Raw genomic sequence first — 17,520 nt, forward strand, 5'->3', positions numbered from 1 at the left:
TTTACTAAACTAATGTCCTAATCTACCTAATAACATAACGGCTAAACCCAAAGCTACCACAAAAATCATACTATGGACAGAAACAAACCTACACAGATTAACCCCATATCAATCGAAAGATAAATTTATAATGCTAAATTACTAACAATGTTGTACCAACAAACTAAAACACTCCAAACACACAATGAGTGAAAACTAAACTAAAACTAATCCATAAGATCATACTGCCCGAATCAGACAAACGCACATAAAGACCTGATGGGAAATAACAAAAATGACCTAAGGGGAAGATTATTACCTTCTTCGGGCGCAGCGAACCAGGGCGATGAGGTCTCGAATCCACCCGAACAAATTCAAAACTAGATCGAAACAGAATCGAAAAGTCTTCGTGTGAGAAATGTTTTTAGAACAGCCAAATAATAGTTAACTGGTATGAAACTTTAAAGTAAGCTCCCCTTTTTCTCCGAAAAAAACCTCCCCCTTCGGCTAGGAACTAGAGACGTATTTATAATGGACGAAACTAGGGTTTGTCACCTCTTTTTTGGGCGGGATTTTAAGTGAGATAGCCATTTGAATTTTTGAACAAATCTATTTCGTATCAATGGATTTTCAGATGGAGAAAAAGTGTTTTGTCTTCTCGTGTTGACTCAATCGTTGAAAATAGGAGAGAGGCGAAATGTGTATAGAAGTGGCATGGCAAAATCTGCCATGGCTGAGAAGAGTTTGGAGTTTTGCTCAAAGTGGGAAAGATGAAGTCTGCCATTGTTGAAAGGTAATTTGTTTCTTGTTTGGAAGAGGAAAGAAGTGAGAGAGAAAGAAGAGATAAGGGAGCGTATACGGCTGAGTTGTGGAAGAAAGAGAGATATTTTAGGTTTTAAAAGAAGTGGGCCGGGTCGGGTGAGTGGACAATGGACCGGGTATTGGGCTGAAGAGTTGAATTGTTGGGCTGGTCTGTTGAGGGGAGGGATGTAATTATTTGGGCTACTAAAATTGGCCGAAAATTGGGCCATTTGTTTGGCTGAAATCTTGTGCCCTTTTCTCCTTCAATTTAATTCCTTTTGGGTTTCTAATTTAACAATTAGTACAATGAAAACAAATAATAATTAGTATGTAGAAAGTAAAGATTTAATAAAGTATAATTAATTTAACGAGTACAAAATCCGAAAATGAAACGATGACGAATCATTTAAAATTTGTGATAAAGTAACGAAAGTAATGTTGATAGAAAATAGTGAAGATGAAAGTAATAATATTAATAGCAGTAAAAAATAGTAGTGAAAATAAAAATACTTAGCTCGTCAATAAATTTAGAAACCCGAGGAAGTAAATTGGAACGAAAGAAGGGACAAAATTGGGTGTCAACATTTGGCTGACCAGCTTATAAGCCATTTTGTGCTTAAAATAAGCTCAGAAAATTAATTGGGCCGTTTGGCTTAGCATCTATCCTAACGACTTATAATTTTTTTTTAAGCCCATCCAAACAGGCTCTTACTGCACTCCTAATATCACCATACAAGAAAATAATAAAAATTAATTAATTAAAAGGGCCAAATAATAAGCACAAGGAAATGGGCAATTTGCATGATTTTTATTGTTGCCCCTCAAATTGCTGGTCTTTAATTTTTGCCCTTCGCTTAAAATACTCCGAGGTTTTGTGTTTGAATCCCGACTCAGTTAAGAAGAAAAAATGGCAAGGGCAATTTGCACGATGTCCCTTCGTTGGGGGTGGTCTTTAGTATTTGCCCTTCAAATTGCTGGTCTTTAATTTTTGTCCTTCGCCTAAAATACTTGAGGTTGTGGGTTCAAAACCCGGCTTAGTTATAAAAATGAAAAAAAATCGCAAGACAAGGCTTTGCAAAAAGTTATGCCTTATGCGGCAGACTTTGCCTTAAGGTATAACTAAAAGTCAGCCGAAGAGGGCAGAACTTTGCCTTATAAGGCAAACTTTTAGTTATGCCTTAACGCAAAGTCTGCCGCATAAGGCAGAACTTTTTGCAAGCCTTGCCTTGTGATTTTTTTTTTCGACTGAGCGGAGGTTCTAACCCAGAACCTCACGGTATTTTTGGCTACCTTTTCAAGCGAAGGACAAAACTTAAAGACCAGCAATTTGAGGGACAAAAAACCACCCCTAAAGAAGGGCAATCCGCGCAAAAAAATGAATTTGCAAGGCAGAATTTCGTAAAGAAAATTAGGCCTATTCGGCGAGGCCTAACTTTTGTAGAATTCCAATTTCCAGCAGAGTTTAAAAAAAAAAAAAAAATCTTCCTTGCAAAAATTTCGCAAGGTAGACCTCTACCTTCTTAAGGCAGAAGTTTCGCGAAGCCTTGCCTTGCGATTTTTTTTTTTTACTGAGCGGGAATTCGAACCCAGAAATTCGAATATTTTCAGCCATTTTTTTAAGCGAAGGGAAAAAATTAAAGACCAGCCCCTTTGAAGGGCAATTCGTGCAAAAAAATGTAAGGAAATATGAGATTCTTTAACTTAACGGGTAAATTACATATATATACATATTAAGGAGAAATATTTACGAAACGTAACGATAGTTTTCTATTTACAAAACGTAACATTACAAACCCTATCACAAACATACTTATTTTAAAAAAAAATTAAAAAAATATTTTTTTATTTTTTGTTTTTTTCGCTCAAAATTTTATGTATGAAATGTGTATATCTCGCTCAAGGCTTAAAAAGTTCGCTCAAAATTTAGTGTATGAAAACTGTATGAAATGTATATATCTCGTTTAAGGCTTAAAAAAATCACCTCAAATATTTATGTATGAAAACAGTATGAAATTTGTCTCTCGCTCAAGGCTTAGAATTTCGCTCACATTTTCGTGTATAAAGTTCATGTTAGATTTCTCTAAAATTAATACAACTACAACAATATTGTATACAACTTTGATACAACATTCAAGACTTAAAATAATCACTCAAATTTTTGTGTATGAAATGTGTATATCTTGCTCAAGACTTAAAAAGTTCGCTCAAATTTTGTGTATGAAATGTGTATATCTCGATCAAGGCTTAAACATTATGCTCAAAATTTTATGTATGAGAATGGTATGAAATGTGTATATGTCGCTCAAGACTTAGAATTTCATTCACATTTTGTGTATGAAAAACTATATTAAAAATTTTGCCTACACATACACATTTCATACATTTTTCATACAGCTTTCATACACAAAAATATGAGGTAATTTTTAAGCCCTTGAGCAAAAAAAAAAATTTAAAAAAATATAAAATTGTTTTTTTTAAGTTTAAAATAATTTTTTTTTTTTAAATCTAAAAATAAAATAAAATAAATGAAAAATATATGAAAATTCGTCATGTTTCGTAAAATATCGTTTTATTTTGTAAATAAGAAAAACAATCGCATGTTTCGTAAATATTTCTCCTTAAAATGTATATATACGTAGTTTTCCCTTAACAATATCTAAGCTCATTAGTTTATCCCATCTATCTGATGATCAGTCTCAAGTCTCAACTTAGGAGGAATTACTAATAGACACAAAAGCATCCATTCCAGCTCTATATTTTTGAATAAAATGTTTAGCCAATTCCATGCATCTAACGAAAAAGTGATACTATATATTTTATTTCATAAACTTACACAACATTTCTTACAAGCATTAAAAGTACTTGGGAAAAAAAACAAGTATTTTGTTCGATAGAATATATATATAGATCGTTAGTGTCTTCTACTTATACAATTTGTATTTCCCAATCTTATACAAATTCTTAGAACTTTTTAATTTTGAAAGTATGTTTAACCGTCATTATCAAAGTGAGTATTATGTTTTTGGAACATTAATATCCCTTTTCAAATTCCTATGTCTCAGTTTTCTTCAGTTAACTTGAACTACAAAATAGACATTCTTTGTTTCTCTTTTCTTCTTTTTATATAAAACTATTGTACACTTTTGCTTTTCTCTAAAATTCAATATTGCTTAAGTGAAAATTAAACCATAAAACTAACCTTCCTCTTGAGCACTTCTGGAAAAGGCAGAGGGTATTTCACATGTAAGAGGTCATGTCTTTATACGTTCTGAAGAGTTATGTCAACAGGCAATTGCAAAATCATGTCATAACTCAAAAGGTAAACTAAACATAATGAAAATGCCGCTAAAACTGAGTTCAAGAAACAAGATTAGCAAGTCTGGTAAACAGACAAATAGCAAGAATGGAAGAATTCCAGGTAAACAGGAAAGAATCAGACTAACCAAATCTGACTACCTATACTAATTCTTACAAGGACTTGTTAGTTCTACTCCTTTTGTTTTTTTAACCTCTCTCTCGCTTGACCTGGGAGTTTCAATTGTATTCTCCCACATTCTGGGATATATGACAACATATTAGGCTAGAAATGTATCAATCAAAACGAAGCTGATCGTTTCAAGACAGGTTTCAGCTGTTTGTCCTCCTCGAGTGAAATCATTCCCAAATGGGATGGGTCTTCAAGCATCATCTTTGCCACCAAATAACCAGCAATTGACCATGTTTGGTATTTACGAGCTTGCTTGCCAATGAATCGGCCAAGTTTTCCATCATAATATTCAGGCCACCCATCCTTGGACAACCGTTGTTCAGCAAGTTCAATGGCACGCCTTGCAATCTGAGGCCTCCCCGTCTTGATACATGCTGCTGTGAGGAGCCATAGAAGCACTGTAGCCAGAGACAGAATCAAATATGAGAGGACCCTACACAATCTTAGAGAAGATATAAGATTACAAAAGAATTCATATGGCAAGTCTGAGATCTCTTTCTAATATTTAAGCATTTGACCGTCATGAAGACCATCTAAGCTGAATCTGAATTGTAAATTGCAGCAACTTTTTGACAAGAGGACTGCTTGTTTTTGTCAGTGAAATGCTCAAGATAGGCCATACAAGGAAAAACACAATGAGAAAATACTATACATGAGCTGAGCGGCACATCAATGACAATGACCTTTTTGTCAATAACTGTTTCTACAAAATTGAAGACCCAGTTTTAGGCAATTACAGAAGTGCTTGGGCTTCTTTTGTGAGGAACTAAAAGAGCAATTCAATATCCCAACCAAATTATACAGACCTTCAAATATAATTAAAATAACCTTCAAATAACAACTAAAAACATTTTTCTATTCACTGAGATGATCATCACACTATTTTATTCAAAGTTAAGACTAAGGGACACCACAAGGTAAACAGGTACCTGGCCACGATCCCCCATTGTGGTAGCTCCATCTAGTGTTTTTTGGGTCACATCCTGTTACAATCCGCCACTCATGTCCCTCTATAGCCGGATAACAAACCTTCAAAGGCATCTCTCCAACCAATTCGTGCCAACGTGACTCAATAAGATCCATGATCTTGGTTGCCTGTTCGGGGGTTGCTAAGCTTGATAAAATTGCAATACAGTTGCCCAAGCAGAACCAACGGAAATCCATGTTTGATGGACCAACATTTCCAAGGAAATAGCCACCAGAAACGGGCATGAAATCAAAAACCCATTCTGGAAGAGAATCAGGCATGACATTAAACTTGTTGACTGCTGTGTGGGAATATTCTTCAGTTTTATATCGGTATATGTCGTTAAGTTGCTTTAAATCAAGCCAAAAGTAATTTCTCATGTGGTAACTCAACGCATGCAGTCTCTTCACAATGCGTTCTATGAACTCCTTCCCTTCAGCATCATGCTTGAGCAAAAGAAGAGCACATCTTAAAGCCATGAAGAATAGCGCCTGTATTTCTATTGGGTACCCATACACACCCTGATATGTTTGTTTACCACAAAGTAGTCAGTGAAACTGCTGGATGTAAGTGCATATTTCAGAAAATATAAAGAAGGGCAAGTTTCTTTAGTTGCAGCAAACATTTGCAGATTAAGCTATGCAGATATAAAGGTTGATATGAAAAAGGGAGAGAGATAAAGGGAGATCTGTATACAAGGAAATGTTTAGGAAGATCCAGGAAAAGATACCACTTGTATCTACAATATGACTAGATTAAGAGGCAATCAGAAAATTGATGTTTATATGTGTGCTATGCAGAAGTGTTCTAGGGACATTATCAATGTTGGTCAGTCAGTAGAACTGAACGTAATTATTGGTAAATAATCTTTTGCGGAAGTGTATTCCTAATTGAATTAGCAGTTTAAGTTTGGAAGAAAGCTAACACCTCTGAGGCCAAAAAAAAAAAAATTAACGTGGAAATTAAACTTCCGACTATTTTGATAAAATACTAACATGCAAGTGATGATCTGAGTATTCAGTTTCTCCGATTAGGCATCAATATTAAATTCTAGAAGCAGATAGTATTCTCAAACAACTTTCCACATGGTATTATTCCATGGACATTCGACATCACCTTTTCACGCGACACAAACATGAGTTAGGGGTGAGATAATTATTCAAACAAATTACAGATGATGTTTGTCTCTTTTTGAAAAATTCATAGACATTTTAGGGAATGGGTAGTTTGGCCCGAGATATATGTGCAGGTATACAATGAAAATGATGTCATTCATGGATTTTATGACCACAAAAAGTAATACTCCGTATTTAATTCTTGAAAACTTTTCCACCTAATCTCAACACCTCGTGCAACATGTAGAGATGTTCTACAGCTACGAGAGTCCTATCTTTCTACTAAAATAAGAGTTCAATAATCTTCCTATCTCTAGTTGGTGAAAATTTTTTATCAAGGCAAAAGAGCATATAGTTGGATAATTGTAGTTGGTAGAATTCAGAATGAACATCCAATTCAGCTAAGAACTCCACAATATACAAGCAGCATATCTATGAACAATGATGATACAAGACTTACGATTATAAGTTTGCGAGAATATGACAACCCTATCCGAAGGGAAACTAGAGTAATTTGAATTTACAACCTCCATAAAATTTGAGTATATCAATTTTTTTTTTTTTTTTTTTTTTGTTGATGAGGATTTCACTATATCAAACATATGGAGACATACTGAGTATGTATATCATTTAAGAACAGTAAGAACAAGCATAAATAAGAAGGAAACTCACCATTCTACGATCAATCATAGAGCAGCCGTCAGCACAAAGAAGAGTTGGAAATGTGTCAAACCCCTCTGAAAGACATAAACTAAGTATCAGGCGCATACCCTTCTGGCATTCTGGCATCTCAGACAGGGAGGTGTCCCCTGTAGACTTTGTGTATGCACGAAGTAATATAATCCACCAAAATCCAGAATCAATAGGAGCCACTCTTCCTATCGCACTCTCACCAAAATCTGCAATTAATGTCTCGGTATTTCTAACCGGATCATGAAGTACCTTGAAGCTAGCTGGCATTACACCCTCTCCCAATTGGAATCGATCTATCTTTTTCTCCCATGATTGAAGACGAAGAGTTTTCAAGATGAAATTCTTTACTATTTCGGGTTCCCTGTTCATTAGAAAAGCCAGCGCACTTGGAACAAAGTCTCTAACAAACACCTGAAGTTAAAGATGACTATTAACAAACATCTTGATCATGAATAACAACAAAATGAATACCTTTCTCATACATCTTAAGAAACATTTATCAATTACAAGAGATATTCCAGACAAGTGTATAGACCAATGAACTTTGTAAGAATACAACTCAATTTCTCAGTGGACCAGACTTCATTTCAAGTCTTTTAACAGCATATAGGAAATTATTCTGTCCTGAAATTAGTGTATCTAGAAGATAGCTAAAGTGGAGATCCCAGTAAACCATGAATTTCGAGTCTGGGAAAACAGTGCCCCAAAACACATAATTGGCATTCAATTATATCCAGATATAAACCCTTTCAATTGAACAAAGGAAACTTTCATCATTATGAAAGGATAAAAGAAACTATAACTCATTAACTGAAAGCCTACAAAACAAGCTTAGAGGAATAAGATGGCATCTCTACTCCCCTTTGAATAGTGGATCTTCTTGCAATTACCATAATTTATCAAGAGCCTAACATTGTTGACCAACAAATTCATTGTCTTGCAGTAGATTGTTATAAAAAGGCACTTCGTATTTGGACCAAACAGCATAAGAGAGTGATAGTACATGGTTCCCAACGTTAAAACTAATCTGGCCTGATTAACTATACTACATAATACAATTATCCCATGCACAAGTATAAGCTGTTTTCTACTGTTACATAGCGCAAAAGTATTCAATCGAATCAACTACAGATAACTCTTAATAAGGAAATGGTAAATGTCAAATTATCAATTTAATGATTCACACTAAGCAAACATAAAATTCTTCCTCTGATCGCAACAAAGTTAACTAGTCAAAACAAAAATGCACACACCATTGACCTTGCAACAATTAGTACAACATAAAAGGTTTTACCTGATCATAGTTAAGCTTTTCATCTGAATTATCTAGTGCAGCAATTGTCCCAACAGGCTGCCCACGAAAGTGCACCAACGTTCGCCTCAAAGCTTCCCAAGCCTCAGCAACCATAGGATGTGGCCCTTGCCCAAAAGGTGACCTGGGAGTAGTGAACCCCGATCTTTTTGATGGCGAAAACACACCATCAAAATGTTCCAAAGCGCGGAAGAAATTTTCAGCTCTAGAAGGGGGATGGGGAGAGAAACCTAGTTGAGTTTCAGTAAGGGACCTCTCATCATATGAGCCCTGCCTCTCAATGTTCAAGTGTCTTGGCTTAGGTAACCTCGAGAAATCAATGTCTTCCAATTCAGCTACACTACTAAATGAGTCAATATTTCTTAGACTACTACCATTGTTAGATACATCCCCCATATGTGTCGACATTCTTGAAGCCTCTAAGGATTTATAAGCTATTCAGAGGCTCAACAATCTGCATTAAAATGAGAACTCAGCAACATTCATACTGATAAAAGCTTGAAAGAGACTAAACGAGCCTAGAAAAGCAGTTTATACATTTTTTTCTTTGGCCACAAGCAACAACAAGAATTGCAGTAGAGGCGTTAACCCAATTAACTAAACCACAAACAAGTGCACCTTAGCTCCTGTTTGGCCATAGATTTTCAAAAAAAAAAAAAAATTGAAAACATTGTTTGTTCATGAAATTTGATCAATTTTTGAAAATCTATCTTCAAAATATTTTCAAGTTCCAAAAACTGGCCCAAAACTTCAAAAAAAATTTCCAAGTAAAATGCATGTCCAAACACAACTTCATGTTCCAAAAACTATTTTTCAACACAACTTCATAATAAACTCATGTTTTCAAGTTTCAACAAACCTATGGCAAAAGGCTAGCTTAGATTCAACAATCACAATTTCTCTCTTTAATTTTTCAAATCTCCTGTAAATTTTATTCGTTCTTCTTTGGAACCAAACAGGGGGAATTATCATATCCTATGTATAAAAATCGATAAATCATGACGAATGTCAATAACCTATATAAAAATTTCAAACGGAGCCCAATCCAATGCATGCATGTACTAACAATAAGAAAGCAAACTAACGAAGAAGACAAAACAACAACAACTAGTTCGGGTCGATCATATAAATTATTATCGACTATCCATTACGTTCTATTTGAGCCCATTTTGACGAAGAAATCACACAAAAAATTAGACTTATGTTCATGAACGGGCATTTGCAATTACTAACACATTAGTGATTGGTGTGTGTGTGTGTGTGTGATGAATGAGAAGGTAGCAGGTTACTCACATATCAATGGATTTTGGATTGGTTCGTTGGTGTGGGTATTGTGCTACTACTTCATTTGCAATTGTGTACGTAACAATAGCTGTCACACACAGTCACGGAGAGTACGTGAAGTGCCAATATCTATAAACCCATCAACCATTCATTTCTTGGCATTTGGATTTTTCATTTCGTTTCGACCACCGCGTGTTAATTACTTATTTGGTGTTTAATATTTCTAATGTGTATTAATGGGTTGGTTTTCGTCATGCAAATTTACACTTTATAATGAAAATATTACTACTCAACTTTAATTAAGTATAACAAAAAATACAAAACTATTTTCTGTAATCAAGAAGTCACTCAATAATGGACATATATTAATGTATTTAAATTTTTTTCAACTTGATAAGTCTAAAAGAGATGAGTTTGTCAACACCTATTCATACTTTCTCTGACCCATTTTATGTGAAGGTGTTATTATTTGATTATTTGGGGAATCAAATATTTTTTTCTTTGACTACGACTTTTTCTAAAAAAAAAAAAAAAAAGAAATATTCATTGACTATGTTGACTTGTAGTACTTTTGTATAATTTTGAAATAAAATTTATTTTTTAAAAAAGTAAAGAATTTATATCCAAACGTATAGTCAAAATTACTTCGAACACATTCACATACATTGGGACATAGAGGTATATCTTTGAAGAGTACAAAAGTTCGAAAAATGTTATAGACCAATCAAATAGAAAAAATTCCAAAAGAAGGAAATGGTATCTATTAACCAAATCTGGGATTACTTTTCAAGTAAACAATATAGGGACTAGGGATTTTTACTCCTATGTTTACTCACACATTAGAACATCTATTTGGATTACTTGGACTCTTTCGGAGGGGCCTCTTCTCGTTCCCATCCACATATATACTTTTTACAGTATGATAATCCAATTATTTAACTCGTAAGTAGCAACATCTATGAAAAATTCATTGTCATAGGTTCATCATCTTATTTTAAAAAACTTAAAAGGGGCACAAAGATAAATTAGTTTTCTAATAATAGTTTCCCGTGCTAGATTACTTCACCAGGCCTATTCTATCAGGATATATATATATATATCCATATATATATATATATATATATATATATATCCATTCACCATCAAAAACCTAAAACCGATAAAAAAAAAATTAAATACCTTTTTTTTTTTTTTGTCTCTATTAAGATTCTAATTACCATGTACAGATTGACCTTTATGCTGCATTGTTGAATGCACAAAGACAACAAAACTAGCAGGTGACTGTTTTGCCTTTAGACTCTTGGAATCTATGTTGCTCGGATCTTTCAAATTATTGTCGCATCAATGTCAGATTCTTAAAAAAGGCATAGCTTTTGGAGAATCCAGCACAATCTGTCGATATTTTTTAAGAGTCAGCAATATAATTTGGAATAACATTGCTCCTCAAACACAAATCTACCAATCAGTTTACCTAACTAGAGGTCTAGAGATGTAGTTACACTACTATTTGGTAGGTTCAAAAAGGTAGTAAGTACTAAAATCTTTCAACGTACAATATTGTTCAGGGGCTACAAAACAAATATGGTTCTTTATTGGTCTTACATATTCTGGTAGGGGGTCATGTACATAAAGAAAACAACAGAAATAGCCACTTTGTTACTTTGAGGATTCTCTTTTCAAATTATCAATCACCCTTTGGATCTTGTGTTCCCCACTCGAGCAGATCAGTACATGACATATAGAGCTACTAATTTCCATCCTCCCAAAATTAAGAAACATATTGTTCTGTTGCTTGCATTATTGGTTACTATACTATATATTGTTCTGCCTGGAGCCATGTGAAGGGTTTCTCAGTTCATGTTTGATTATCCAAGACTGCTTTGATCATTGAAGGATCCACGATTAAGTTAGTAAATCCAATGATATTTAGTGTACAATAAATCCCGAAGGATGCTTCAACTACAGTCAAATCTCTCTATAATAACAGCGTTTATTCGAAAATTTCATGGCTGTTATAGTGAGGTGATTTATGTATGTATATTGGCATTTGATGTTTAGATCTCATTTAGCTGTTATAAACAAAACTACGCAAACAATTTTTTATTTTTTTTTGCACATTTTATATTACATATAAACGAAAGCAATATACTTGTAATTTAGAATCTCAATTGATTTTCATATCTCATTAATTAAAAATTGAAAAGACTAATAAATTCATAACTAGTTGTACCAATACCAATAAAGAATTAAAATCTAAGGAACATATGCACTTAAACTTATTTGAGAATTTAAATATTTCAAGTTTGACGTAAGAATTCTACAATTGTAGGTAGTTTCGTAAATTCCAGTCCCTTAGTGATAAAAAAACGCTTGAATTGACAAAGAATTTTGTCCAAACTTTCAACAAAAGAGAATTCAATAACTTTAAAGGCTGCAAGAACTTAACGATTGTCTTCTAATGCGACTCGAAGTAACAATTGACTCTTATTAGCTTTTTTATTTTTATACATAATTACGAAATATTATTACATAATATTTGAGTATGGTTGTTATAGAAAGGTAATTTTATAAAGAGTGTACCGCTATAATGAATGTCATTGCTGTTATAGGTATAATTCTGTTATAGAGAAGTAACATATAACATTAAAAATCAGTTCCGAAGAAAATCAGGCCGTTATAGTGAAATGTTGTTATAACGAATGACAATTATAGAGAGGTTTGACTGTACTCCCTATCTCTTTCTGTTCCTTTATACTTGTCTGTTACACTCCCTTCGGATAAATTTTTTTTTTTTTTTTTTTTTTTTTGTCGGATTGGCCTTCATTTGGGGTGGTCTTTAATTTTTGTCCTTCAAATTGGTGGTCTTTAAGTTTTGCCTTTCAGGCCTTAAGACAGAATTTGCATGGGCAGAATTCTGTCTTGCGAAATTCTGTCTTAAGGCAGAATTTTCAGAGGGAGAAAATTAAAGACCTCTAATTTGTGGGGCAAAAATTAAAGACCACCACCAGCGAAGGACAATCCTGCAAATTGCCCAAAAAAGTTTCCACTTAGCCTTTTTTCTTGTGTAAAAAAGAGTGTCCACTTATAAAATCAAAAAATAATTATCCTTATTTTTTCAAATTTACCCCTATTAAGTGTTATGTGCTCAATTCTCAATACATATTTAATTAGGAGCAGTTTAGTCAAATTACCTATTTTTGTCTAGGAGTTAATATTTTCTTAAGGGGTGTGCAAATGGCTAAGTGGACATTCTTTTTTATCTGAAAAGAGTACTAACTATGGATTTCCTTTTAACTTGTTCAGACATTTATTAGTATTTCCTTTCACTATTACCCCAATCATTAAGTTAACTAACTACATAGAGGACTAGTAGTCAAACTTAGATTTCCAAAAAATAATAAATAAGGTTAGTTTACCAAAATAAACCCTTAATAAATAGAGTGCTTTCTTCAAGAAAGTGTCAAGTCAATATGGATCAAATAAAAACGAATTTGGGGTGGGGGGTGGAAGGAGGTTATTAGGTAGTTTGAGTCAAAGCATTAATTAAAAAAGAAAGTCAAAGCATTAATCGTTTTTGCAAAATTGAACCTTGTGTTGGAAGAGGAAAAAGACTTTTTAATTTTTGTGATACATTAATTATATTAAATTATGAATTAATGTACTCTATTAATCTTAAGATACATGTATTCCTAGAAAAATTGAAAAGAACTGAATGTACCACCTTGGAGTGAGGTGCCACAGTTTGGGCCTTAGAGTCTTTGTGTTAGTACATTTTTTTCTTTTTTTTTGCGGCTGAGTTCTTTTAATTTGCTTATATTTTGCATTTATGTCTTCTTTAAATTTTCTTGCTTTAGCGCAATTTAATGAAAGTTTTTTGACGAAATTATCCTTACCCCATTAAAATTCTTTTTATTTCGTCATTTGCCCCTTTTTTTTTTTTTTTTTTTTCTTCTTTCCTCCTCTTTTTTGTGTTTTCTATATGTTCTAAAACGTAGGTACGAATTTAGATCTTTTGCTCGTTTCAATATTTGTTTTTATGTTAAATTGTTATTTGTTGAATTAATATCTTTGTCTTCATCGTTTTTTATATTTAATTGATCCTTTTTTATTTAAAATGATAATGTCTTGTTATAGTGTCCGTATGATTTTTTGAACTTTAGTTTCATTCCATGTATATATTTTAGTTTTTTGAATGTCGTATTATGAATGTCGTAATATGTTTTAGTTGATTTTGATATGCGTTTTAGTTTTCTCTTTGTTGAATCATTGAAGTTTTGCCTCAACCGTTTTATGTTGTTCTTTCAGCTGTTTTTATTTAATAATCGTTTTGAAGAATGTGTTTGTTTGAGGCAACATATGCATAGTTATTGATTTTTGAAATCGGTTATCTTAGACTAATAAAGTTATCAGATAACTTCATGAATTAAGTTAATTTATGTGTGCTTAGTTTTATGGCGTTTTCTTGTTAATAATTTTGATTTTTATGCAATCTTATGTGTTTTTGGTGTTGTTTTGTTAATAATGTTTTGTTTTGGTTATGAAAAATGAAAGTTTGCCTCTCATGGCATACTTTGTAATTTTTTAAAGTGAACTTCTCGCCCCTCCCGTACTTGTCTAATTCTTAACACTTGTGTATTTTTTTGTTTTGGTTATGAAAAATGAAAGTTTGCCTCTCACGGCATACTTTGTAATTTTTTAAAGTGAACTTCGCCCTCCTCCGTACTTTGTCTAATTCTTAACACTTGTGTATTTTTTTGTTTTGGTTATGAAAAATGAAAGTTTGCCTCTCACCGATACTTTGTAATTTTTTAAAGTGAACTTCTCCTCCGTGACTTGTCTAATTCTTAACACTTGTGTATTTTTTTGTTTTGGTTATGAAAAATGAAAGTTTGCCTCTCACGGCATATTTTGTAATTTTTTAAAGTGAACTTCGCCCCCTCCACACAGGCTTGTCTAATTCTTAACACTTGTATTTTTTTATTTTGCTTATGAAAATGAAAGTTTGCCGCTAACAAAGATACTTTGTTCTTTTGTAAAAAGAACTTCGCCCTCCGGCAGACTTGTCTAATTCTTAACACTTGTGTACTTTTTTATTTTGCTTATGAAAATGAAAGTTGCCTCTAACAGCATACTTTGTTCTTTTGTAAAGTGAACTTCTCGCTCTCCTCGGCATACTTTTCTAGTTCTTAACACTTGCGTAAATTTTTGTTTTGCTCATGAAAATGAAAGTTTGCCTAACAAAGATACTTTGTTCTTTTGTAAAGTGAAATTCTTAATACTTGTCTAATTCTTAAAACTTGTGTAATTTTTTATTTTGCTTATGAAAATGAAAGTTGCCTATAACAAAGATACTTTGTTCTTTTGTAAAAGTGAACTTCGCCTCCTCCGACATACTTTTTCTAGTTCTTAACACTTGCGTAAATTTTTGTTTTGCTCATAAAAATGAAAGTTTGCCACAACAAGATACTTTGTTCTTTTCTAACGTAAACTTCGCCTCCTCCGCATACTTGTCTAATTCTTAATACTTGTGTATTTTTTTTTTATTTTGCTTATAAAAATGAAATTTGCCTCTAACAAGATACTTTGTTCTTTTGTAAAGTAAACTGCGCTCCTCCGACATACTTGTTCGTAACTTTGCACGATTATTTTTTGTCAACTGAAGTTACTATAATTTCAAGTCTAAGTCATTGAGCATTGTATACTAATCAAATGGAACGTATAAACTAATAAAAATCGTAACAAAGCAATAAATTTAATCAATTCTATGTTGTTGAGTAAAATTATGATTCGCGAATGTTGAATCTCAACCGCATATCGGTTGTTTAGTTCATAGAAGATGATTTGTTGTTATTTTCAAATATTAACAAATCTAAACTTAATAAAGCATGAAATTGAGTTGAATTACATTCAATTGAAACGCTATATATTATATATTTTATCTTTTTTCGATGTTGTAGCAAAAATCAATGGAGATTTCTCCGTGAAATGTTGGAACGATGGAACGATTGAAAGGTTTGTTGTTGAAATGATGGATAGGTTTAATTGGATGTTTGGGGTTCATTACGGACTTTTAGATTTTTATATGTTATGGATAGGGATAGTAAAGTCTTTTTCTTATTATCTTTTCGCTTAGAAGGGCAAATATTAAAGACCACGCATTACGAGGGCAAAAAAATTAAAGACCAGTAGCATTTGAAGGGCATTCGCGCCAATTGCCCCATTTTTTTTGTGCGGAATGACCTTCAAAGGCATTGGTCTTTAATTTTTGTCCCTCAAATTGTTTATCTTTAATTTTTATCCTTCGCCTAAAATTCATGAGTTTCGGGTTCGAACTTTGCTCAGTCAAAGATTAAAAATAAATTCGCAAGACAGAGTTTTGGACTCGCCAGGCAGAGTTATGGATTCAAAAGGTAGAGTTTGAACCTTAGAAGGCATAGTTTGGGTAAAAGTCTGCCTTAAGGCCTAATTTTTATCCGAATAGGCCTTTGCCTTAAAGCCTAACTTTTACCCGAATAAGCTTAATTTTGTTACAAACCTTTGCCTTGGGATTTTTTTTTTTTACTGAGCCGGAATTCGAACTCAAAACCTCGGGGTATTAGGCGAAGGGTAAAAATTAAAGACCAACAATTTGAGGGCCAAAAATTAAAGACCAGTGCCTTTGAAGGACAATCGTGCAAATGACCCGTGTTAGTATTGGGTTCTGGTATCACTTTTATCATGTTTGAGATGATATCATAGTATTGGGTTCTTTTGTATCTTTTTTCATCGGCTTTTACTATTCAAAACTTGAACAATTGGATAAAAACTTAATCCTCACATAGATTCGTAAACTCTTACACACATTCTCTCTGTTTTCTTAAATTGCTTCTCAAGTTTTGCTGCTTTCCCCAAATTTTGAAGTAAAGTAGCTAAAGTTCACAATGGTTGTCTCCTCCAATGATTGAGATATTATTCTCATTAACTTTATGGATATCACTTGTGCTTACTGAAATTAGAGCATCTAGAAAGCATATTTGCTCTTTGCACTTTGGTTCAAAATATGACTAGCCGATTTCTCATTTAATTGCTTAATTTATTAGGATGACATGTGATATTCTTGAGCAACCGACATTTGTTCTTGATTAGTGTTTTCACAATTGATCATCGCACTTGGTTGTTGGTCAGAGGCTCGTGCCAGTTGCGACTTTCTACGGAAAATATTGTCCGTAGGAAAAAAAAAAAAGAACTCAAATGTAAAGACATATGTGGTAAAAAAAAAAAAAAAAGACATATGTGGTTCCTAAAATGGGGAAAATGAAAATATTTTTTATTCTATTGCTATAGAACTTTGCTTTTCAGCTGCAGTAGCTGGATCATTTGTAGATATCAAAGCTGAAGTTTGTTACAAAATAAGAGAGAGAGAGAGAGTAAAAAGCAATGTCCTTTGCAAAACATTTGGCATCTCTTAAAGTAGAAGTTATACGAAATTTCCTGAAAGTTGACGAAGTTTTCACTTGTCAGATGTAACTAAGAGCCCGTTTGGTCAAACTAGTTTATAAATTATTTTTAATTTATTTGAATGTTTGATAAAATAAAAAATAATTTAAATTAAATTAAAAAGTATTTAAAATAAATCAAAATTAAGAAGTTGCTGAACCCTAACTTTTTTTTGACTTAAAAGTCATTTTAGTTTGACCAACAATTTTACTCTTTTATCGCTTATATTTTCTATTAATTTTAATACTAGTCTTACTTCTAAAAATCCTTTAAGCACTTTTATCCAAACATATAACTATTTATTTATAAAATAATTTTAAGCACTTAAAAAGTACTTTAAGCATTTTAAGCATAAAACAGTTACATGTTTGGATAAAAACAGTCACTTTTTTTTCAGCTAATCCAA

The 17,520-nt window shown here is 32.9% G+C and overlaps 1 protein-coding gene across 3 annotated transcripts; it reads right to left on the reverse strand.

The window, feature by feature from the left end:
* Nucleotides 1-4,274: 4,274 nt before the first annotated feature.
* LOC132065113 (probable alkaline/neutral invertase B) lies at nucleotides 4,275-9,785 on the reverse strand. Of its 3 annotated transcripts, none has more exons than XM_059458356.1 (5): nucleotides 9,648-9,785; nucleotides 8,337-8,808; nucleotides 7,022-7,453; nucleotides 5,197-5,755; nucleotides 4,275-4,665 (listed from the first exon to the last, which is right to left on the reverse strand). In XM_059458356.1, exons 2-5 carry the CDS (start codon nucleotides 8,760-8,762, stop codon nucleotides 4,376-4,378), a joined length of 1,707 nt encoding a protein of 568 aa, XP_059314339.1. In that variant the 5' UTR covers nucleotides 8,763-8,808; nucleotides 9,648-9,785; the 3' UTR covers nucleotides 4,275-4,375. The 3 variants fall into 3 exon arrangements, with proteins under 3 accessions (XP_059314339.1, XP_059314338.1, XP_059314337.1); XM_059458355.1 differs by having other exon boundaries at nucleotides 9,588-9,664; XM_059458354.1 differs by lacking the exon at nucleotides 9,648-9,785 and having other exon boundaries at nucleotides 8,337-9,570.
* Between the last annotated feature and the right edge of the window lie 7,735 nt (nucleotides 9,786-17,520).

The sequence above is a fragment of the Lycium ferocissimum genome, chromosome 7 (assembly GCF_029784015.1).
Source record: "Lycium ferocissimum isolate CSIRO_LF1 chromosome 7, AGI_CSIRO_Lferr_CH_V1, whole genome shotgun sequence".
Lineage (NCBI taxonomy): Eukaryota > Viridiplantae > Streptophyta > Magnoliopsida > Solanales > Solanaceae > Lycium > Lycium ferocissimum.

Coding starts and splice junctions, on each gene's coding strand:
- LOC132065113 (XM_059458356.1), bottom strand. CDS start 8,762: ATGTCGACACATATGGGGGATGTATCTAACAATGGTAGTAGTCTAAGA. Junction 7,454..8,336: donor AAAAGCTTAACTATGATCAG/GTAAAACCTTTT, acceptor CTTTAACTTCAG/GTGTTTGTTAGAGACTTTGT. Junction 4,666..5,196: donor CAATGGGGGATCGTGGCCAG/GTACCTGTTTAC, acceptor CTCTGGCTACAG/TGCTTCTATGGCTCCTCACA.